Below are 24106 nucleotides of genomic sequence, written 5' to 3'. Positions count from 1 at the left end.
AGTCCACACCGACCTGCCTTCTGCCAATTTAATACTTTCACCCAGGGACTACTATTATCCTTATTTATAACAAAATTAAAATTTAGGGAATTATGGTAGTTTATAGATTAGCAGTTCTTCATTTGAAACGTTAACATTGTCAGCAGGCTATTCCATCACAGGCGAAATCATAATTAGCCAAATCCTGTTTCTTTCCAACAGCCGCTTAGTTGGCGACTCCAGAGTGGAAGTTGGGGTGATATCCATCTTCAACCCAGAGGTACATGGTCACATTGCCAAAACTCTGCAACTGTGACCCCACTCCACTACCAAACCTAAGTTCACACACTGCCACACATCTCTCTTCTATGTGTCTCAACCACAATGCTTTGGGTGTCCATACTTTCTAATCTTACCCAGGGTTTTGTTCTCTTCGTCTTGGAAAATGACAAGGAGCGATGTTGATCTGGTCTGCGTGTGTGTGTGTGTGCGCGTGTGTGTGTGTGTGGGGGGGGGGGGGGGGGGGAAGGTGGTGGTGTGGTGGGGGTGGGTTTGTGGGCGTGATGTTGACTTCCTCACTTTCTTCAGGGGAATGCCCTCACAAACTGCAATTAGGATCATTGTCTCCATCTGCTTGGTAAGCCAGTTCCAGAGATCATCTGCATCATTTTGTAGCAGCACAATTCAGACTGGAATCTTACCCCTTGTGTCATCATCGGCTAACCCAATTTAAAAATAGGAGCCTGAGTACAGCAAGCACTGGGGCACTTCTTTTAAAATCTCTCTCGTCCACACTTCCTGAGCCCTAACCAGACAATAGACACACATGGAGAAAGCTAGGTTGCTGTTCTCTGACACTGGGTGATACTTGCATTGATTGGGAAGCCCGTTGTTCCAGTCAGGTGGAGGAATGAGCCCTTCCCATAGCAGCCAACAGGGCTGCCCACTGGGACACTGGGACGAGGAGGAACCCCAAATCTCTTGTTCAGAGTCTCTTGCCACAAACTCAAAATGGCCCTAATCATATGTCGCTTCTGCTTTGAATTTGGGAGGGTCCACCTACAAGAACTGAGTTATAAAGATGGATGCACATTTATACAGTTCCTTTCACAACCTCAGGGCATTCTAAACCACTCCTAAAAGAAGTTACTTTGTTGGCTATAAAGTCGTGATGGAGGGAAACATTGCAGTTATTTACATGTAATGGTAACACGAGTTGAGAATTAAGATTAACAATGAACTGGTCTTGCTGCACGTCCATGCCAACGATAACCCAACCAATCAGCACCCTCTTCTCATGCTGTATAAAGATGGTGTCCTTCTTCCAAAACTGTTTCTTACATCCCACTTCTGTTCAGTGTTAGAACTTCTTGTCTCCTTTAAGTGAGACTTAGGTAGATCTCACGAGCAGCAATGTGATAATGGAATAGAGATGGGGTTCTTGTATTAAATATTGTTAATTACATATTTACACTGCATGGTTGTTTCAATTACTGGAAAGAAAAGTCATTGTGCAGGTTCCTTTGTTTTTAAAGCATGAGAAACTGGCAATCAAGGACCCACCATTAGGGACTTCTTCAGGAATACAATAACATGATCAACCCTGCAAGGCAAAGTCAACACTTTCAAAATCTGAAACTGCAGTCTTTGATCAGACAATAGTCCCACAGGGACAAAAATACTGTATTGGAGTACAAGCTTCTCTAAAGCTTCCCATAAAAGGCTACATTTAATACTCATACAAAACATACATTAATTTGGCCTCAGAATCAGCTCATTTTCAAAGTATGACCATGCACTACACCACAGTTGTCCTGCCATCTATTCCTGAAGAAGGGCTTATGCCTGAAATGTCGATTCTTCTGTTCCTTTGATGCTGCCTGACCTGCTGCACTTTTCCAGCAACACATTTTTAAGCTCTGATCTCCAGCATCTGCAGTCCACACTTTCTCCTACCATTAGGGACGCCATTAATAATGGTTAATCCACCGTTATCTTTGACTAAGGCTTTCTACGGGACACAGTCCAGTCCAGAAAGAGATTGAAAATTGTGATTTTATAATCATGGAAGTGAATGTAGCTCTGAAGGCTCAAGCAGTCGAGAACAGTTTGGCTAAAATGAAAAGTTCAGAATCCTCCGCACTTGAGTAAAGAGCCAAAACGCAACAGAGAGGTTGATGTTTATATTGATTTATTTAGAAGCAATTCTGACGAGGATTTAGTGAATTTTTATGCAGATTGCCATTTCTATGATAATAAAAATGAAAGTTCTTTTCGCTTGTGAAGAGTGGTTGGATATTTTCCCACAATATTGTCTCCTATGTCCCTGAAGAGACCAAAATTTCTCTCCCATCAAGGAAGCCAGCATTGGTCTAGTCTCTCAAATAAGTCTCTCTTCTGTAGCTGTGGGGCAGGTACCTGAAAGCATCACAGTTGCAGAGCATGCTGTTCTCACCCACAGCGCACACTGCCCATTAATAGACAGATGTGACACCATCAGAACGGAATGGCCTGATGGAATTTTCCCTCCTTATCCCAGTTTTCCTAAAGCCAGTTATAACCCCTCAGCTGAGATGAAACAATTCAGTACACTTGCAAGCCTTCCTGATCTCAACAACACCTCATGATGTTTAATTGTACCGAAAGCTTTTCATGTGACAATCATTCTCTCTTTCTCTTCACCCAGCTCCCAAGGGGAAGAATAATCTGGGGCAGATTTTGCAGCAATTTCAAAAGCCCCCACATACCTCTCTTGCTTGGTGTAGACTTTAATAAGACTTGTTAATGGTGTTGCTTGAATATTTATTCTCAGTTTATTTTTCCCAGCACTGAGGACATACTAAATGAGGATTTCTGTTTGTTGTTTTAGGGACTGTGATGCTACATCTCTGTCTGATGGGATAAGAAAGATCCCTAAGGACCCACTTTTGAAAACAGAGCATTATTTAACTTAAACTGGTGTAAGCTATTTTTTTCAAGTTTCTGGATTTACATAGAAGTACAAGCATGTTACAAAGTGAATTGAGGTAATTTGGCTCAAGCAGCCCTTATTGGACTCCATGTTGCAGCAGCATGCATTTTCCAATGTTCCCAAATTCCTAACTCCATCTATTCAACCAAATCTTCAATGCTTGTATTTTCTGCACCATCCACTAACCTTCCAAGTGAATTTCTCAAGCTTGCAATGTTGTGTGATTCAGCATGATCGAACCTAATTTTCACTGAGTCTATGAGCCTTGTTTGAAACATCTCGACAATTAGAAACAATCTATCCCCACTTAAATTTGTAAATCTTTTTTTCACTTCCAATAATCTGACGACATATTAAATCCAAAAACAGAAAATGCTTAAAAAAAACTGCACCTGTGGAGAGAGCAATTGAGTTAACGTTTCGTAGGGTCATAGAGATATACAGCATGGAAACAGACCTTCGTCCATGCCGCCCAGATCTCCTAAATTAATCTAGTCCCATTTGCCAGCATTAGGCCCATATCCCTCTCAACCCTTCCTATTTATATATCTATCCAGATGCCCTTTAAATGCTACAATTGTACCAGCCTCCACTGCTTCCTCTGGCAGCTCATTCCATATATTCTCCATCCTCTGAGTGGAAAAAGTTACCCTTTAGGTCCCTTTAAAATTTTTCCCCCCTCACCCTAAACTTATGCCCTCTAGTTCTGGACATCCCCACCCTAGCGAAAACACCTTGTCTGTTTACCCTATCCATGCCCCTCATGGTTTTCTAAACATCTATAAGGTTTCAGGTCAGGAACTTTTCAGCAAGTTTTTAGAAACTTCTTATATGGAATGTGGAGGTCACTGTTGGTACTGTAGGCCATTTTAGAGGCCAGTTAAGAGTCAATCAGCTCAATCAGGGCAGACTCACAGCAGCCGGGCATGTGCTATTGGTGTCAAAGGTTGCATGTGCCAATGCAGGCACAAGACCTGTTTGTGAATAATCCAGTGTAAGGGTTTACTACTCAACCCAATGGCTCTCTCAGCTTCGGGACTCCTTATCATCTCTGTTTCGGCAGCTAGAGTCTTCGTGCTCTGCTTACCTGCCTTGGCAATACCCATTTCCCCTGGTAAGCCTGCCTGCCTAACATCATGACAGGCCTTTTGGCTGGGTTCAGAGCTTTACGAGCCCACTGAACAACCCCACTCCCACCCAAATAAGGCAGCAAGTGTGGAGATGAGCTATTAGGAGTCACCCTTCCAGCTGGTTGTGCCATAAGGTACGCTGATGACATGGGTGTGCTTAGACAGGCAGATGGGCCTAACATCAGAACACCAGAAATTCCAGTCCAAAACTCTGTTCCTCTGTCCATAGATGCTACTTGCCCGCCTGCTGAGTACTTACAGCAAGTTCTGTAAATATTCACATATATCCACTTATGCTGCTTATTCTGCTTCACTACTCTGGTGATGTACATTACTTTGGGCAGGAAACAGTCCAAACACTCTATAGATCACCAGAGGGATATGCAAGAATGGCTTGAGGCTGGATTTCCTGCTAAAAGCAAGGCAATCACCTCATCTTTCGAGTAATCTTGTACCACTGCGGATTGCTAAGCACTGTACTTTGTACAGTATTTCCACACAGAGATAACCAGATGTTCTAGCTAATCATTGCCAAGATCTGCGAAAATTTTCAATTGTGAAATAAAGGATCAGTCAACTACACTAAACTAATTATTGTCAAATTACATTATTACAGGGGCCCAAACCACTTTTGACTCTTCGCATTAAATCTTCGGTAAAAGCGCCTCCATTTAATTGTGTAGTTCCTCAAATGCCCTATCCACCCACACTACATGTAATTATGTTCAAAGATCTTTGTACCTTTGCATTTGTGTCTTCAATGCTTGTTTTATGTTCTGCTGTGAATGAACTGAAAGCTTTCACAAAACAAGCCTGCATTAAATCTCATTGTTACACTTTGCAAGTTATTTTTCTTGAAACAAGTCATTGTTTGTCTCGAATCGTCCTTGGGAACTAGAATACTGGTTGTACTGAAGCGTGGGTCTGCTGTAAGATGTAAAGAGCTGGGTAAAATCTTTGAGTAGAAGTGTTGCAATCAAAGTTAAGGTGCAAGGAGAGGTCAAGTTGAAGTCAGTGGGGCTTCAGTCTTACAAAGGTAAGACAGTGGGGCTTCAGTCTTACAAAGGTCTCATTGCTCAGCTGATGAGATTTACAGACGTGAAAAATTAACTTTCTCTCTCCACAAATGACGCTGAATTTTTGCAGCATTTCCTGCCTTTATGTCAGCTCTTTGTTTGGTATTCTGTAAGGAACATGTGCAGATTGTTGTGAACAAGAGGATACTCGCACTGAATTGCTAGTTATTCCTAAGCTGAGATAACTGTACATTAGGGTTTAGCTTTAAAACTGCCAAATGCAGATTGATTTGAGGTCAATGCGACTTTTACTGTGGGATTCAAAGTATAATCTCCACGATTCCCCAACATTTACAATAGCACCATTTATATCCTCAGGGCAGTCCTACATGCTCACGTGTCACTGTTTAAGTATAAACAAGTAGGAGGCAGAAATGGAGCAATAAGGAAGGAAGTTTAGAGTTGGGAGAGTTAGAGTGAGGAGGAAATGGATGCCCTAAATCAGGCAGTCAGAGATTCAGTGGATGCATGATAGGAAGAGTCATCAAAAATCACTGTCGATGCTGGAAACGTGAAATAATATTAGAAAATGCTGGAGTGAAGGAAGCATCTGTGAAGAAAAAGGAGACAATAGGAGTTAGGGTCACTGTCTGCCCAGGGTCACTGTCTGCGCAGAGTCACTGTCTGCGCAGGGTCACTGTCTGTCCAGGGTCACTGTCTGCCCAGGGTCACTGTCTGCGCAGGGTCACTGTCTGCGCAGGGTCACTGTCTGCCCAGGGTTACTGTCTGCCCAGGGTCACTGTCTGCCCAGGGTCACTGTCTGCCCAGAGTCACTGTCTGCCCAGGGTCACTGTCTGCCCAGAGTCACTGTCTGCCCAGGGTCACTGTCTGCCCAGAGTCACTGTCTGCCCAGGGTCACTGTCTGCCCAGGGTCACTATCTGCCCAGAGTCACTGTCTGCCCAGGGTCACTGTCTGCCCAGAGTCACTGTCTGCTTGTGTTGGTTTAAGTTTCCTCAGGTTCTTTCAAGAGTATCTTATTGTTGACAACAACAGTCCGTTTGACCCAGTCATCAGACAGTTCCTTCAATTTACCGAGAAGTGGTTTAAATAAATGATTAGGCTTCTTATGTTGCCACATTTCAGAGCATGTTTCCTTTCTGAACATGTTGATTAATAAATATATTTACTGTCGAAAGCAGCCTTCTGTATCACAACGTGAGCAAACTGCAAAGTTTTTTAATACTCAAACTGCACAGAACTGCTGCACCCTGCCTCCTATTCGACTGTCCTATATCCAGGAAAAGAGAATTATTTTGAATTAATTCCGAATTAATTACTTTGGGCAGCCAATTTCTCTTGTGGCCTCTCAACTAACTACGTCTGGTCTGAGTTCAGTCTGTAAATTTTCCAATCAGTGAAATATATTGCATTAAAAGAAAACCCAAATTGTTTTGAATTTTAATTTGCACTGTGGATTAACCAATCATTACTCCCATTTGCAGTGCTCCACCTTTCCACAGCCTCAGTTACATTTAAATCTTCAGCCAAACTGAACAATTTGAACATCCAATTTAGATTAGCATTATACAGTTTTCTAATTATTAATATTAATGTACAAAGGCAATTCACAGCAGTTACTGAGGATCAGTTTTTGTTGCCTGAAGGTGCTCACTCATGCAGGAAGGAATTGTTCCACACTGAATAGCAGCTCTCTGAGCTCCTTCAAGTGGTTAATTCTGAAGGCAAATAGGGCTGAGTCATTTGTGAGATAAGCATTACCATCCTCACCACATACATCCTGACCCAACATTGTCCAGCAAGGGTCAATACATGCTGTATTTTTCTCTATTCTAGCCAAAGAGAACTGACCAATAGGATGATACCTGATGGACAGGCTCTTGTGGCAAAGTGATGCTGAGGATGGATTTGACCCAAGGTCATGGTTCAAGTTTCATCTGGTCTAGAAATGTCTGAATAGGTTGACTGAAATGTTTAATGGGAGGCGATGGCATAGTGGTGGAAATGTTGGGTTTGCAATGCTATAGGCTTGATAGCAGCTTGTCTGATAGGAGTTTAATTCCAGCCTTGGTTGTCATCTATATTTAAAATTACCTCCTAAAACAAAGACAAAATAAAGTAGCCACCCATCCTTGCACGATGAAAGGAGAATAGCCATCTTTCTAAAAAGGGTGCTCTTGTGGTACAGTGGTAGTGTCCCTGCCTCTGAGCCTGAAGAACTGGGTTCAAGTTTCACCTGAAGGGGAGCTGTGTTATAACACAGGGTCAGACTGTTCAGGAGAGATATTAGGAAGCACTTCTACATGCACACAGGATGGGAGAGGTTGAGAACATTCTTCCACAAAACAACTGTGCATGATGGATCAGTTGTTAATTTTAAATTGAAGATAGACAAAGTTTTGTTAAGCAAAGGTTTTAATGAATATGAGCCAAAGGCAGGTAACGCAATTAGGTTACAGATCAGCCACGATCTTATTGAATAGCAGAACAAGCTCAAGGAGTTGAATGGTCTACTCCTGTTCCTAACAGTTTGATTAAAAAGTAGCTATAAGTCCAGCTGGAGGCAAGTCTACTCAGAGATACTTGCAATGCCACTATTTCATTCCCAGTGGCACAGTGTTACTGGGATTGAGACTGCAATGATCAACAACTGCAATACTTCGTTTTCATCTCTTCATAACTGTACTAGTGTCACTCTTGGACCAGAAGCTGTTGCTCGCTTCTTTTGTCATAGACGTTTTTTGTAGCTGGGCTGGAAGTTGTCTCTGTGGGTAGGTGACCAATATGAGACTACGTGCAAGTGAAAAATTAGAGATGGAACTGTTAACCTTGGATTGTGGCCTGTAACCATATGGGTTAACAAAACTGAGATGAATCATGAAGAGAGTGAGCCAAATTTACCATCTAATCAAAGCTTTTAAAAAATGAAAGGTTAACAAGATCACACTCGCCCCTCTGCGTATGAGTGAGTGAATAATGTTCAGCTGCTGAGTTCACATCAAAATGATTATGATGCCTTTCCCCAGCAACGACCATTAGCTAAAGTGTCACCATTTACAATCCAGTCTGGCTTCCTTTGAGCAGTCATTGACCTGAAATGTGAACTTTGTTTTTCTCTCACTATGCATGTGCTGCCTGACCTGCTGAGGATTTCATCATTCTATGATTGACAACAGCTTGTCTGTAAGGAATCTAATTCCAGCCTTGGTTGTCATCTATTTAAAATGACCTCCTGAAGCAAAGACAAAATAAAAAAGCAGCCACACACCGTTGTGCGATGAACAGAGTGCAATTCAGAACAGGGATTTGGGTCATTTTAATGCAACATATTTCACTGATTGGTAAAACTAGTCTTGACTCAGAACCAGGTGCAGCAAGTTGAGAGGCCATGGAAGAAATTAGTTACCTTAAAGTAATTAATATGGATTTATTTCAAAATATTTTTCTATGTTTGAGTTTGGCTACAGAACATAGTAGTTCTGTGCAGTTTGGGTATAAACTTTAGGGTTTGCTCATTTGTGACTGTGACTGCGACTGCTTTTGACAGTAGATCAATTTATTGTGAGAGCCACACTTCAGAGTCTAGCACATCACAAAGACTACACTACTTAAGTACATTATTGGCTATACAATGTATCTGGGACATTACAAAGTCAGGAAAGCAGCCACAGAAATGCTTTTTAGCATTTATTTTCTTATTAAATAAAGTAATAAGCAGCACTCTTACACAAAGGTGCTTTTTCTCTCCAATCTCTTTCTTCTCTTAGCCTCTGCTAAGGTTAGGTAAGGCCCAGGAACCTATGATATTTGATGATCTGAGGTTAGGTTCTGGAAGGGATTGGCATTGGCAAGGGATTCTCCGAAACAGGCCAATAATCGTTTGCCCATCATCCCTCCTGTTCTTTATAATTTGCTTACAGTCCAGTGCTGCTCATTGGCCTCTTACCCAGGAGAGTGCACAGATTTAAAGTAAATAAGTAGCAAAGAGGCATTGGCGACACAAGGAGAAATGTTTTCATGCAAGGGGTGTTAACTGAAAGAGTTGTGGAAGTAATTTCAAGTAAGACTTCGAGATAGTAAACCAGTTCCATCCTGAAGCGAGAGAATGTGCACAGCTGTGCAAAGATGGTGGAGGAATTGCATGAGGTGCACTGATCTTCAGAGGACTGGTGCAGACACAATGGGCCCAAAGATCTCGGTCTTGCTTGGAAAGAGAGATCTGAGATCTTGCTTCTGAGATTCTAAAGAATTTTGGAAAATACCTGTTGTAAATTGTTTTTATCACCAAATTAACTTTGCCATGTTGTCTTCAAGGCCTGAGCTGCTTTGAAATTTCTCTGGGCAGTCTGCTTCTACAATGTTTACTATTTTACTCTGTGTGTTAGAACATCACTGTTAAATCCAGTTAGGAATTCAGGAGAGACCTCTTCACTGAAAGTGTGGTTATGGAATGCAAATCTCACAAACAGAAGGAACAGTTGAGAAAGTAGCACAGGTATCTTTCAGGAGCATCTAGATAAGTACATAACTGATAAAGGAGTAAGTTACACCGTTGAGATGAAGTCACTGGTGAGGGAAACATGAGACTAGACCAGTGGTCCTGAGTAGACATTACAGCTCAGAAACAGGCTATGAACCAACGACTGCACTTCTAATATGATTTCTTTGGCTGTAAAATGTTCTGGGACATCTTGAGGTTGTGAAAGGTGCTAAATAAATGCAATTTATATTGCTTACATGTCATTTTGCAGTACTCACTTAAACATTTCTTCCAGACCAGGTTCTAAACTTTTAAGAGTTATAGATATAGAACATTCTATAATATCAGGACCCATCTTAAATACACTCTGGTTACTGCTGGTTGGTAACCGATAACTTTGAAAGCATCAAGTGCAACAATGAATACTGTCACATAAACTTTACACAGCAAAACCTCCATTTCCTTTGCATGTTCTGACATAAAGGTTGATGTCAGCTATGCCACTGTCTCTAATGCTAGAACATCTAGGTCCTAGCTCACACTGTGAATCTCGCCTGCTTGCTGAAACTTCTCTCACAGGCACATAGGAGCAGACCATTCAGCCCCTCAGTCCTATTCTGTGATTCTGGATCCTGTCAGATTCCCACACAATCCCCATATCCCTTGATGTCTGGGTCACATCTTTGTAAAACATGTGCTCTTTGAGACAATTCAATATCTATTCAATCGCGTCCCAGCTTTGTATTGCTGAGTGACTTACAAGGACCATAAGTCCTGAAGAAATAAGCTCAGCACTGCTTTTTCTCTGTATTTCGGGGATTCTTCAAAGTAACTTTATAAATTTGAAAATTGTCTCCAAAATAATTTTATTCATACTTCCACAATTATCATTGTTCCACATTCTGTTTACAATGGACATTGTGGAAATGTTGCATTTGCTGCCATCTCACAAATATTTTTCACAAGTCCCCAGGGAATTGATTGAAGATGTACTGCATTTTACATTTTTACAACAGCGCTTCTTCACTTCTGATTCAGTGAGAATGAACAATAAGAATAACCTGCATTTATATGGTGCCTTCAAAACATCCTAAGGCTCGGCATCTGAACCCACTCAAAGGAAATCTGACAGTAGGTCCTGTCAGGTGAAATTAAGACTGGCAGCCAAAAGCACAATCCAAGAGGTAACTTTTAAGGAGCATCTTTGAGGAGGAGAGTGGGGCTTAGGTTAAGAGATTTAGAGAGATAGTTTAGGGTCCAGGTATATGAAGGCATGACCACCAATGGAATAATTAAAATAAGGAATGTGCACGAGATCAGAATTGGAGGAGTGCAGAGATCTCAGAATGTTGTAAGGTTGCAGAAATCGGGAGAACTATGTAAATGCAATTTGCTTTTCTTAAAGTAACACTGCTGCATAAATTGAGTATTAGTAGGCTTGAAACATTCCTGCCTTTCAAGGGATTAAGATTTTGAATCTTGCTCAACTGTATCAGGTCCAGTAAACGTGGCTACATTTTTCGATTGCCTCCAAGAGAGTGTAAAACAAGATTTTCCCGAGATGTTCTCATTTCTTTTAAGAAATGCTGTAAAAATTTACTTTCTTCTCATTGAAATCTTTGAACAGGTGAATTATGGCGTAAGTGCAAGTCTGGCTCAAAAATGGAAAATTCTTCCCTGAGTACAGGATTCTTAAACATGAACTGCGATAAAATGAACCGGAACTTTGATTTTCATATTCAGAGAGAGATATGGCGTTAAGATTGGCGCTTTCCTCAAGCCCTGCCTATTTACGCTGATCTTTGCTCAATATGCAGGTGCACTGTAATGAGATTAGAAGGAAATCTGGGTGTAACTGGCCTTCAGCAGGACTGGAGTTATTTTGGGGTCTTACATTTGGGGTCTGCATCCACAGAAAATGGTCCAAGGACTCAGCCAAGGAGGAACTGCATGAGGTGTTATGCCCAGAGGGTTGGTACAGACAATGCTGGGCCAAATTATCTTTTTTCTGGACTGTAGAGCAGTTCTGAGATTCTAAAGAATTTTGGAAACTATCATTTTTTTTCCACCAATTGAACATTGCCATGTTGTTTCATGGTCTGGTCTGCACGATCAGCAGCTGGTGGGCTGTTGTACCGACTTTATCTAATGCCTATCTGACAGCGCACTTTAATACCAGAGATCGAATGAAAGCATTAAATCAGACATCTTCTCAGTGTAACCATGGTGGAGAAGTAGTGCCCAGCTCATGACCAGTCACATTTATAAAACATCCTCTCAGCATACTGACATAGCACATAGGTGAGTACTCAGGTCACCTCAGCTGCTGCATTGCATCTCCTACAAAACAACAGTTTGAACATAATTCCAAAGATTATATCTAGAGAACTATGCTTCAGACATTCATCATTCTGTACTGAGCACCTCCTGACTTCAGTCTTTAAATTGTGTGTGAATCTGTGCCCCTTGCCCCACATTGAACTGCTTTCCATATTATTAACTATCTTAGGCACTCTAACAGGTTGCCTCTTAGTGGCTATGATTCAGGTACCCTCTCTATTTCCGGATTATTAGAAAATTGTAAGCACAGAAGATTATTGGGATTTTGCCTTTCTTGTTTCTGAAGAAGTTGCTGCACCTGTTTTTGGTGGATTGGTAGCATTGTTGTAAAGGCATTGTGTGAATTTCATTTTCTTCCCAGTCAATGCAACCAAATTTTCCCCATTAGTAGCTCTCAGGTGTATTTCATTTCACTACTAGGCCCTTAGTAACTTTGGAAGCTAACATAATTCCCTGTTTCCCTTCCAACCCCCAATATAGAAACCAATATCAATTCCCATTTGGGGTGGGTGGTGTTGGAAGAGCGGGGAGTGCTCCTAGTGGGATACTGTCCCTTCCTCAGGAGCAACAGGCCTGGTTCAAATTCCACCTGTGTCATAATAGCACTGAATGGGTTGATCTGAAATTATCTAGAAACCAGATGATTGCCACGCCCTTTACAATTTGTGGAAGGTAAAAACTGACTGTTTCTCTAGCCATTAGTAAAGCCCTTCCCCCAGCTGATGGTGTGGAAGTTTGGAGCACAGGTTAAGATACTTGCTTCGGCCCCACTGTGGTACCAAGTTGATGGACTCGCGCCAGGTTCCGCCACTGCTGCACGTGCGGTGGGTTATGCCAGTTCTCAAGCTGGGCAAGCCGCCTCTCCGAAGCAGAGTCTCCCACTCTAGAGAGGAAAGAAAGAACTGAAACACGTTTGGTTTGACAAGATGGAGCAGCAGAAACAACACCCGCAGCAGAGGCGAAAGGGATCCTTCCTGCATGTTCCCGGCCGAAGAGAACCTGTCACGGAGCCAGGAAAACAGAGATGACTGAAGGAAACAGGTTAGTGCATTATGGCCTCACACTAAGACTCTCTCAAAGACACCAGGATCAATGCTCTTCTTGGGAGTTCAAAGAGCAATGGATGGGAGAGATCTAGAATCACAATCTTCAGGTGGTCACAGAGGAATTCCTCCAGAAAACACTTTCATTTTATTGTTCCCTGATCTTGCACTACCCAGGACAGATTACATAGCTGTGCTGAGAAGACAAAATGTAACACCCCACCCCCTCACCGTTTAGAAGGATGTGTTGCACAGTGGTAATATTATTCAGAGCCCAAGTTCTGGGAATATGGGTTTGAATGGTAGATGGTGAAATTTGAATGCAATAAAAAAATCAGGAGTTAAAAGCCAATTTAATAGTGACCATGTAATGACGGTTGTAAATATGGTTCATTAGTGACCTTCCTTTGAAAAAGGTAAGTCTGCCTTTCTCTGGTCTGACCTACTTGTGACACTAGACCCACTGAAATGTAGTTGACTCTAAATTGCCCTTCGAAATGCTCCAGCAAACCGCTCACTTCAATGGGTAATTAGGCATGGCCTAACCAGTAATGCCCACACCTCATGAATATGGAAACAAAGTAATGCTTGTGGGGCAGACTGAATGGAACAACTCAAATTTTCCAGTGTTCATATAACGGAGATCTTTCCTTCTCCTCATCTTCTGGCAGTGTCTACAGGACAATGCCTACACCAGATTACTGTAGTTTACTTCAGCCGAATGTATTGTGGGCTTTTGATGCTGGCAGGTTGATGCAAAATGAAGTTACAGTGCAGTGAATACAATCACTTTTCAATGGGATTCAGTCACTGTGTGATGACCTCTGACTGAATCAATTGCTTTTCTGTCTCTCCCCCCACTCCATCTCCTCCCGTTCCCTAACCTAAAGGTGGTTCAGGTTAATAATTGTTGCTGAGGTCAGCTGGATTGAAATCAGCTAGCTTTGCACAGAACAGGAATATTCCCCTCCAAAATAGCTCAGCATTACCACTGATTGATGCAGTTGTCAATACAGCCACTAGGAGGAGCCTGATCTCAGCTCAGATCCAAAGTAGAATCTCTGCTGAATGCTCAGTTAACCGCTAAGACAAGTCAAAACCTGAACGCTTCGTGCATCCGAATAAAAGCTGACATTATCATAATATGGCATTTTATGAGCCTATTTCTTGTTTATTTATTCTTTCACCTTTGTGTCTAATACTAACGTGCTGTGCCTTTTGGAGTGTTGTTTTTTTTATCACTTGGACATGAAAAAGGCATTGGGTAACAGTATAAAATAGCTGTATTTGTCCAAAAAAAAAGGGAGAGAAATGGGAAAAAAACAGTTAAATACTGAATTAAAACAGGAATGAGGAAACAGAAGTAGCTGGTAGGATTGGCAGTATCTCGTCTACACAACAGAGAGAAGAAACAAAAAGGACGTGGAACAGTGAGGTTTGCTGAACATCAAACAACAATGGACACCACCAACAGTACACAAAGAGAGACGAGTATTAGGAAAAATGGTTTAATATTTGAGACAGAAGCAAAAACTGCATCACACAATAACATACGTTACAAAAATAAGTCCAACTGTTCCACAGTTATGTTCACAATGAAGACAGAGAATCAGGAAAAAACTTGGATTTTAACAGCAAAAAGCAAACCCCTATTTTTTTTAAACTAATACAGTTATCCCACTGTAGGTGAATGAATACTGCTAGTCCTAATACCTTATGTAACTGCACAATACATAATTGAAGAGAAACTTACCCATTTTTTTTGACAAAAATTCTTGACAGTTAAGCATATGCAAAGAAATGAGGAAAGCAAGCCAAAGTTTACTTCTTTTAAAAAGTATTTCTTGTTAATTCTTAAAACGAAATAATCGCCACTTTCTCTGCACCAACCAGAAATTAAACTCAAAGTCAGTCATCACTGGGCCCACACACAGGTAAGGCGCAGAAATATCCATTTTTTAATTTCCAGTATAAAAAAATTCCACTGGTACAAAATGCATAATTACAGTCAAGTCGTAGAAATACGAAAGCCCACATTTTTTTTTTGAGTGTGTGTGTGTTATGTTGACTCCTTTCCCCTCAAAAAAAACTTCCATCACATACAGAGGCAAAATGCACCAAAAAAAGAATTACAGCACTCACATGGGCTTGCGGTTCCCCCACTCAGTTTGCATTAACTTTGGCTTTTTTCAAACAAATACTTAAAACTATATATTTTTTCTTTAAATCTTAATCCTAAATGATAATAATAGTCTACAAACACCAGATCTCACATCACAGGAGCACAAACACTTGTCTTTGTGAGACATTTTTCAAAAAATGCAATGAAGCTACAACTTTTTTTTTCCCTTTTTTTTTTACTTAAGATTTTAAACCAAACAGAAACAATGTGTTGGGAGGATGTCTGTTGCGGGTAGGGGATGGGGACGGGCTGAGGGTGATGGTGAGGGAAATGAATTCATGACAGTGTGGGCCAGAAATAAGTCCCCAAGGCAATGGAAGCTGAACTGATTCAAACTGCTCCTAGCCTTCAACGCAGAGAAATATTGGCCCGTTAACAGTTAGTGCTTCATTACATACTGAGTGCATGCACAGAGGAATGACAAATGTTTTTTGCTATGTTTAGAAAGTCATACAAGACAGCTAAGGCTGCTTAATTATTATTAATTAATTATATTTAAAAACAGTTCGAAACATTCCTGCCTTGGGGGTGTTTTTTTTTTAAATTTTTGTCTTTTTTTTTAACTGTTTTATTTTTTTAAATTTCACAACTATAAGAAAAAAGCTTTTGTGAGGTTTGCTTGCACAACTTCTATAAATGGCGAGGTTGGGAAACATGGAGCGCTTTTACAAAGAGAAATAACGAACAATGAACAATCTCAGGCAACAAGACCACAGCTTTAGCAATTTAACAAACTTTTTTTTCTCTCTGGTTTTGATCTGTTATTTTTTTTCCTTTAATTTTTTTCAAACGTGAGAGAATTATTACAAAACACTCAAGTAACAAAATACCCATGTTATCAAATTACTTCTCACAAGTAACACAATTAAGCGCTGGGCAGGAAGTACCTTTGTTTTGCTTTTGGAATTTGGCACTAATTCCACTGATTTAAGTTGCTGTTTTCTTCTTTTCCAAAAGAAAAAAAAAGCCAATCTCACATTTTGCTGAACAAAGAATACGTCAAACTGTTAATCTCACAATGAAAAGAAAGGAACAAAATCGGACGTCAAAACGTTTCACACACAAAGCACAAGATTTTTTTTTTGTCCTGGAATTGTAATAATTCTTCTTATCCCTTTTCACCCGATGAGTTAAGATTTTTTTGGCCACCAAAAAAATCTTTTGCCGAGTGAACCGAAAAATGTGTCGTTTTACGAAACACTTAATTATAGAACCTTAAAAATTGCAATGACACCAAAACTTAACCCACATAGTTACCAACGTGACGAAGTTTACACTTACTGCTTTGTTTTATCTTCTCCAATACATTTAAACAGTATAAAATATAGGTCATTTAATGTGCATTTACCACAGATTGTCTAGGTGTGAATCAGTTCAGCAAAAGGTGACACAAATAGGTAGTCTTTCCCCAAACATGGGTCATCTTTTTTTTAATTATCTTAAACTAGTCTACAAAAAAAGTGGTTTTAATCTTTTCTATATATATCGATGAGAAAGTGAGCCACTTAAATGGCCTTATCAAAACTTTACACTGGCTGAAAAATGTAAAAATTATTACAGAGCTCTTGATAATATCTGACCAGTTTCAGCATCTGATCAGAAGTAGTCTGCTTCATTAAGAAACCAACATTCTGCACACTGGCCACATATTGCTATCGCTTTTCTAAGTGACCAGAGAGAAAGTCAATCCCTGTATAATACTTTCAAGTTTGTTTCATGAAAAAAAAAGAAACATTTCCGCCACAGGTTTTTATTTTTTTTCCCTTCTCTCTCTCATATAATTGTTTTCTTGCTTTACTTTCTGAAAATAATTTTTTTTCTTTTTCAGTCTTAACACGAATGCAGCTACGTTTTTCACATTGATCTCTTTAGAATTCAGAACTACGTGAGGTCACATGCAAAAAATCTCGAAAAGTCAAACTAGGTCAAGGGGTCAAGTAGGAGGACCAAGTATGATGTGAGGTCAGAAAGACATCAGAAACAATGACGGGACGATGAGCTTTTTTTTTTGAATTTTTTTTTGACGTCACAGGGACATGCTAGGCAAACGATGAACTAACGAGCATGAAGATGTCTAGGGGAAAAAAAACAAGGAAGAGTCAAAAATTACACAGAGTCTACGCAGCAGGAACAAAATCATTCTCATGGTTGCAGAAACAATGCAAATCTCAGTCATTAGAATCTATGAGCCATTCACATAAATTTGCATTTTTTTTTAATAACACTGTTAACGAAAAAAAAAGCAACAGCAACAGATAAACACCCAAAAGAATCCATCAACACTTTAAAAAGGAGAAAAGAGATGGATTGGTTTTGGGACAGAAATACAGATTTTTAATTAAACAAGTATACAAACAAGGAAATTAAAGTCACAAGATTAAAATAAAAAAAAAACTTGAATTTGACTAGATAATGGAAGCTATGAGTAATGAGATACCACACAAATAAAGGGTACGAGAAACAGGAGAAGCATGGAAGGTACAAGGTTGTGATTTGTGCGCACACAAGGATAATCTCATTCCCACTTTAGCACATTTTAAGACTATTCACGAGGCAGACTCTAACTATTATAGAGGATGAGTTATCTCAGGTATCCAATAAATTAACTATAGGTATTTAATAAATAACTTCCATCTTTCTGAGGCAGTAAAAATTTGTATAAAAATAGAGCTGCTCTTTTTACAAATAAAATGTACAGGCCTGTGGCTTTCCTACTTTTCATATTCAATTTATTCTTTAGTAAATGTTACCATTTAACCTCTTTTGTTTTACCCCCTTGCCCCCTCCTGAAAAAAAAAGAGCCCCTATATGGTGGTAGAAATAGATCTCAAAAAGGCCTTTGTTTAACCCCAAAACAAACTGTTGTGATCTGATCACAGAAAGCTGATTATGTAAAACATGATCATGTCCTATGAGATAAATTCTCTTTGAAAGTGAAAAAGAGAGAGAGAGAGTGAGAAATAAAACTAAAATAAAGGACTATGTTAGTTCACTTGGCATCACTTTCAGACTAGGCCACCACATTATAACCCGTAAACTGCTGGGGCCTTTCTAATCTATGTTAACTGGGTCTGTTAAGCTTAATAAAGCACCTGGTGCCCCATAATCACATGGGCCTGTTTGGCACCAGTGGCTTCTGAGTTAAATTGCACATTTCGGTTATTTTTAAAAATATTTTAAGACATTTTTTTTGCAAAATTCGATTTTTGTTTTACGGAACAAAGCAAAAAATTAAATACTGTTAATACAATAAGGTCTAAGATACTAAACGTAACGGGAATGGGAGGAAAACAGGTGGTGGGGGGGTAGTGGGGAGGGCTGGGAGGGGAAATGGAAGTGTAATGTTAAATACTGTCTCTTGATGAATGCTGGCAATGATCCTCCTCAGCCACGGCTGGTTCATGGGACTTACCCTAACAAAGCTAAAGTAACAGCATTAACCTCCCACACTAGACTCAGTACGGCTTGCTGTCATTCTTGGATCGTTTCAGCTGAACTTTTAAACGCTTCATTCCGATCTGAAAACCATTCATAGCCTGGATGGCAGCCTGTGCAGAAACTGGATTGTCGTAGCTTACAAAACCTGGGAGGAGGAGGGGGGAAAAGAAAAGGAAAAACAAACCCTTAAACAACAGGGCATTTAAAAAGAGGATTGATATGTAATTTCCTAAGTATCTTATCTCAGGAACATGCCCAAACTGTTTGCTACTTTGAAGGAATGTTGACCAGATGTGTCCAGCTCTGTTCAAGTGCTTTCTTGACAGAATCACACTATCGCCTATCTTCAACTGCTCCCATCCTACACTCCCACGATGGAGACGGTACCATCTTGCATGGTACCATGCCAAACGGAAGATAGCATGCTCTTCATTGGCTGATGGAATGGCTGTCAACTGTCAGCTGACCATTTCCCCAACTCCAACACTTAACACTTCAGCTTAAAAATGGCATCTAGGGGCAATGCGGTGTCCTCTCAGTTTGGCACGAACAAAATCTCAACTTAGAGAGGGCAACATGATATTGACCCATAGTTGACATAAAGAGGGCAACTTGGACACTCTGTTATCTTGGCCAAAGTGGCCATTGTGCAGGAGTGATCCGAGAGAATGCTAAGAAGGGAGGCTATTTGACCTTTTTTTTTTATTTGTCATGGGATACTGCTGTCACTGGGTAGGCTAACATTTATTTATTCACTTTTAACTTCCCAGAGGTCAGAGCAATTAAGAGTTAACCACACTAGCGTTGGTGTGGAGTCATACAAACCACATCAGGTAAAGATGGCAGATTTCCTTCCAGCATTACAGCCAGCTGGGTTTTTATAACAATCACCATTGATTAAGGGGCACAGTGGCTCAGTGGTGAGCACTGCAGCCTCACAGTGCCAGGGACCCAGGTTTAATTCCAACCTCGGACGACTGTCTGTGTGGGTTTGCACATTGGATTGTGGGAGGAAACCCACACAGACAAAGATGTGCAGGTCAGGTGGACTGGCCATACTAAATTGCCCATAATGTTAGGTACATCAGTCAGAGGGAGATGGGTCTGGGTGGGTTGCACTTCGGAGGGTCGGTGTGGACCTGTTGGGCCGAATGGCCTGTTTCCAGACTGTAGGGAATCTAACCTAATCTAATAAATAATTAAGCTAGCTGTTTATTACACATTTTTATTGAATTCAAATTTCGCCATGTTCCAGACCTTTAGCCTGGTGTTATGCAGTTCTCCTCCAGTGACATTACCATGACGCCATCACTCCCTGCAGTGGAGTTACAGCTAAGTTTGGCTGCTGGCACATGATGAGGAGCATGAGCTGATTTTCTCTGTCTAACAGAGGGAAGCTCAGGCCTTGGCAGAATGTCTACCACTGTCTGGGTAAGACCAGAACTGAGGACACAGCAGGATTCCAAAGTATAGCCTATCAATTCGTTTAATATAGTAAATGGAGAAAGGTGTGGGCCGGTTATGTGAATCTATTAATTGCATGAGAACTACTCTTATAGAAACTTAGTACAGTACACACAAGCTGCACTGTAATGGTGCCTGCTTGAGGGAGGAAGCTGGAGAGCGCTGCTAGTAGTGACTGAGAGAACTACCACTTAGTGGCTGAACATAAACACATTGGAGTCTGGTGCTGGAAAAGCACAGCAGTTAGGCAGCATCCGAGGGGCAGGAGAATCGATGTTTCGGGCAAAAGCCCTTCATCAGAAATCCTTGATGAATGGCTTTTGTCCGAAACGTCGATTCTCCTGCTCCTCAGATGCTGCCTGACCTGCTGTGCTTTTCCAGCACCACACTCTCGACTCTAATCTCCAGCATCTGCAGTACTCACTTTCGCCAAGTTGATAAACACATTGGAACATGATTCACCAAGTTCAAACAGACATTTTTTTTTAAGAAACGCCATTAAAGGGCAAATTTCTCTTGACATGTTTGTTTATTGCATGAGAATGCCGGATGCTTGGGCACTGGATAACAGGGAGTTTACTGAACTGCCTTCTCCGTTTTCAATGGAACCATGAGAGGACGTGACTCCGTTTTATTTTGAGATCCATTTTTATGAGCCATCACAGTTTGCGTGCACATGATCAGAACATCAGATATCAGCCCAGTCTCTGCTTTTGGGATTACATGAAATCCATTCACACATTCTTACCAAAACACTTGCTAAGATTGGTCTGTTTATCAATGAAGACTTTAGCAGACACAACGTTTCCAAATGGCATAAACATCTGTAGGATGTCCTGATCGCCAAACTCTTGGGGAAGGTGGTAAATAAACAGATTCGCACCTTCTGGCCCTGAGGATGAGATTTAACAAAATGAGTCACAGACAGAAGATTATAGAAGTCCTCCACACATTTAAGTTGACATATGTGCTTCACTTTTAATTCTGAGGCTAGAATATCTTTAGTTCAGTCAAAACATGAGGGCTCCGCAAATATAATCCAGACTCCACACTACCCTGACAAGATACGTGGTTACCTCCTAGTCATGTCTTCATAAACTGGGAAGGTTCTTCTGCTCCTAATCTTTAAGACTGAGTGTAAGGAGGCAGGGGTTTTGTGGGAGAAACAGCTTGACCCCTTGTGGCAACAGATGACCCCTGGAAAACCCCATCCCTTTGCGGGACTAAATAAATTGACTAGTGAAATACATATTATGTATTATTAAACTACTGTGCTCAATACCTTAGCACAGGTCCTGTATGACAGGCAAGGTAGAACGCAGCTCAGAAGAGGATACATTCTTATGAACAGCACTGACACCTGTCAAAACATATCAGTGAAGTATTGACCAGACCCTGGTTGAAGAGTCATACAGATGGAAACAGGCACTTCGGTCCAATCAGTCCATGCTGACCATACTCCCAAACTAAACTAGTCCTACTTTCCCAGTAGATAGGCCTATATCCCTCCAAACCTTTCCTATTCATGAACACCCTCGGGAAAAGACCCTGGTCATTCACTTTATCCATGCCCCTCATGATTTTAAAAACCTCAATAAGGTCACCCCTCAACGTCCTATTCTCCAGTGAAAAAATGTCCCAGTCTATTTTTATGTCTCAAGCCCTCCATTCCCAGCAAATCTTTTCTGGTTGGAGAGCTAGTGGGAGATCTGAGTCAGCTCTCATAGGGAAAGCCCCCTGCATCCAGTCCGGGGGTAGGGGTGGTGATGGTGATGGTACTGCTTGATCCTAGGGATGGAAATCCCATTCATGGAGAGTCAGTGGGCAGTCATTCACTAATGAATAATCTGAAGGACAGCGCCACTATGGAAGCTGTAGCTGATGCCACCCAGAGTTTGCTGGATCCCAGGCCACAGGAACCTAACGGAAGGAGCAGGTGGGCACATACTGTTTGGGCTCTCTGAACAGACCCTTCCTCCTGGTGCCAGCTCTCTGGATCAGGCATTGAAAGCCTTTGAACAAGAGCACCCATCACTCCAAATCTAACAATGAGACACGTATGGCCATTAAGGACCACAATTGGCAGTGAGCGAGGAAAAGTCATCAGAAGTCTTCCCATCCTTGACTTAATCAGGACGGAGCTGAGAAGATTCCACCTATCATTAATGAGTTACCATTTCTTCAGGGCATGGGATAGGGGATTCATTTAAGGCTAAACACAAACATTCCAAGCAGTAGCCAGGTATGTTAGACTGTCAGGTAATAATTCATGCAACTGAATTATTGGTTTTAATTAGGTGACAAATTTGGCTGACCCAAGTGCACAAGGCAATAACATCTCCCACACATTGATTAAAGTGCCTCAGCACTTAGCCAGCACACACAACCCATTTATTTCTAGGACACTCGAGATTAATAAAGTGTGTGTGTGTGTTTGTGTGTTGGATGTTAGAGATGTTTATTAAAGGGGTAATGAGGTCGCACTTGTTTTAAAGTGGCGATGAAAACAAGAAAATAGGAGACACTTTTATAACAAAAAAGAGACCTAGATAAATTGGCATTGTATATTATTGATAATCTTCACAATCAAATGCCAAGAATAATGATTTAATGTTAATAACATTAATTAACAATAGCTATTCTTAAATTTATATTAATTTGTTTCATGGACAATCTAATACCAATGGTTTCTTTATCAATTCAGTATCACAATTATCATCACTCATTATCAAACCATCAATAGCACTTTCCACTGCTTTAAACCCAGTTGTATTCTCCTTTATTCCAGCTAGCTGTATGCTTTGTGATGGTGACGAGGAGACTTTGATTCAACAACAGACTCAGGGCTCTCACCCAAATGGTTGTTCACTCTATCACAGGCAGAGGTCTAGAGCAGCCATTCTCACTGGGGGCCATATCGCCCCCTAAGGGGCCCTGGCACACTTGAAGGGGACACAGACTGAAAACAGTGAAAAGGGGGGCTATGGGGGCTCTGGTAACTGAACTGATGAAATACCCAAGCAACAACCTTCACTGGAGTCAATAATTTCCCTCCTATTTATAATATTTTTCCAACACACCATTTGAATTCAACACACCTGGTAAGTTAATTGCTGAGGCTCCTCCCACACAGCTTCACTTCAGAGTCAGTCATGAATCAGACTGCACTGGGTCAATGTATTCAATCAAGGTTCTCGCATCCATTATCTCCCTGCTTCATTATCTGAAGATCAGCGCGTCTATCTGTTTGTGTTGTATCCTGTTTGAAAGGGGGGCTCTGGAACCTGAGTTGAGCTCCAAACGGGGCCGTGGCCAAAATACGCTTGAGAATCACTGGTCTGGAGGACAAAGCTGCCCATCAACACAAAAGTTGTTTACTAATAGTTGGAGCCACAGGAAGACTAGACTGGGGTAAGATACAATGTTAACTTCGCACAGTTGGTTTGTTTGAAGCGAAGACATTTTGGTAGGGAAGTTCAACAGGAAGCTGTAACTTTTGTTTTGTTCATTCACAGGATGAGGGGATCACTGGCCAGGCCACTATTTATTGCTCAGAGGACGGTTCAGTGTCAACCACATGGCTGTGGGCCTGGAGTCACATGTAGGCCAGACGAGGTAAGGACAGCAGTTTCCATTCCTGAAGGACATGTGTGAACTAGATGGGTTTTTTCCAACAATCAACAATGAATTCATGGTCAACTTTAGCTCCAAATTCAATTTTTGTTTTACTGAATTCAAATTCCACCCATCTGTCATGGCAGGATTCAAAACACCACAAGGGTCTCTGGATTAATAGTCTAGAGATAATGCCATTAGGCCATCATCTCTCCCATCTGACTGTGCTATAATTGAGCTTTGAATGAAATGCCAAGTGCAGAAGGAGTTCTACATCCCTTAATCTGAAAACCACAACAGACAATCTCCAAATAAAAGCTTGCTTCCTTCTGCTCGAATGTTCATACTTCTTTCAATTGTCAGATGCTCTACTCCATCCTTGTGGAATGCCTTCACATTGATTTTCTGCTAAACTCTCTTTGAACCCAG

General features: G+C 41.0%; 1 protein-coding gene across 21 annotated transcripts in view; it reads right to left on the bottom strand.

Annotated features, from left to right (window-relative positions):
• Nucleotides 1-14472: 14472 nt before the first annotated feature.
• Nucleotides 14473-24106, bottom strand: part of celf2 (cugbp, Elav-like family member 2) — a 1014614-nt gene continuing 1004980 nt past the window's right edge. For all 21 annotated transcript variants that reach the window (XM_043714096.2, XM_043714095.2, XM_087999366.1 and 18 more), the window contains 3 exons: nt 20811-20954; nt 18573-18743; nt 14473-17234 (listed from right to left, as the gene is read on the bottom strand). In XM_043714096.2, coding sequence (XP_043570031.1) covers nt 18616-18743; nt 20811-20954 — 272 coding nt within the window. In that variant the 3' untranslated portion in view covers nt 14473-17234; nt 18573-18615. The remainder of the gene's footprint in view (nt 17235-18572; nt 18744-20810; nt 20955-24106) is intronic.

Source organism: Chiloscyllium plagiosum, unplaced genomic scaffold (assembly GCF_037043375.1).
Source record: "Chiloscyllium plagiosum isolate Xiang-an unplaced genomic scaffold, Cpla_swu_hap1 HiC_scaffold_23, whole genome shotgun sequence".
Lineage (NCBI taxonomy): Eukaryota > Metazoa > Chordata > Chondrichthyes > Orectolobiformes > Hemiscylliidae > Chiloscyllium > Chiloscyllium plagiosum.
The sequence above is the reverse complement of the archived record's forward strand: the minus strand, read 5'-3'. Positions and strand labels throughout refer to the sequence as shown.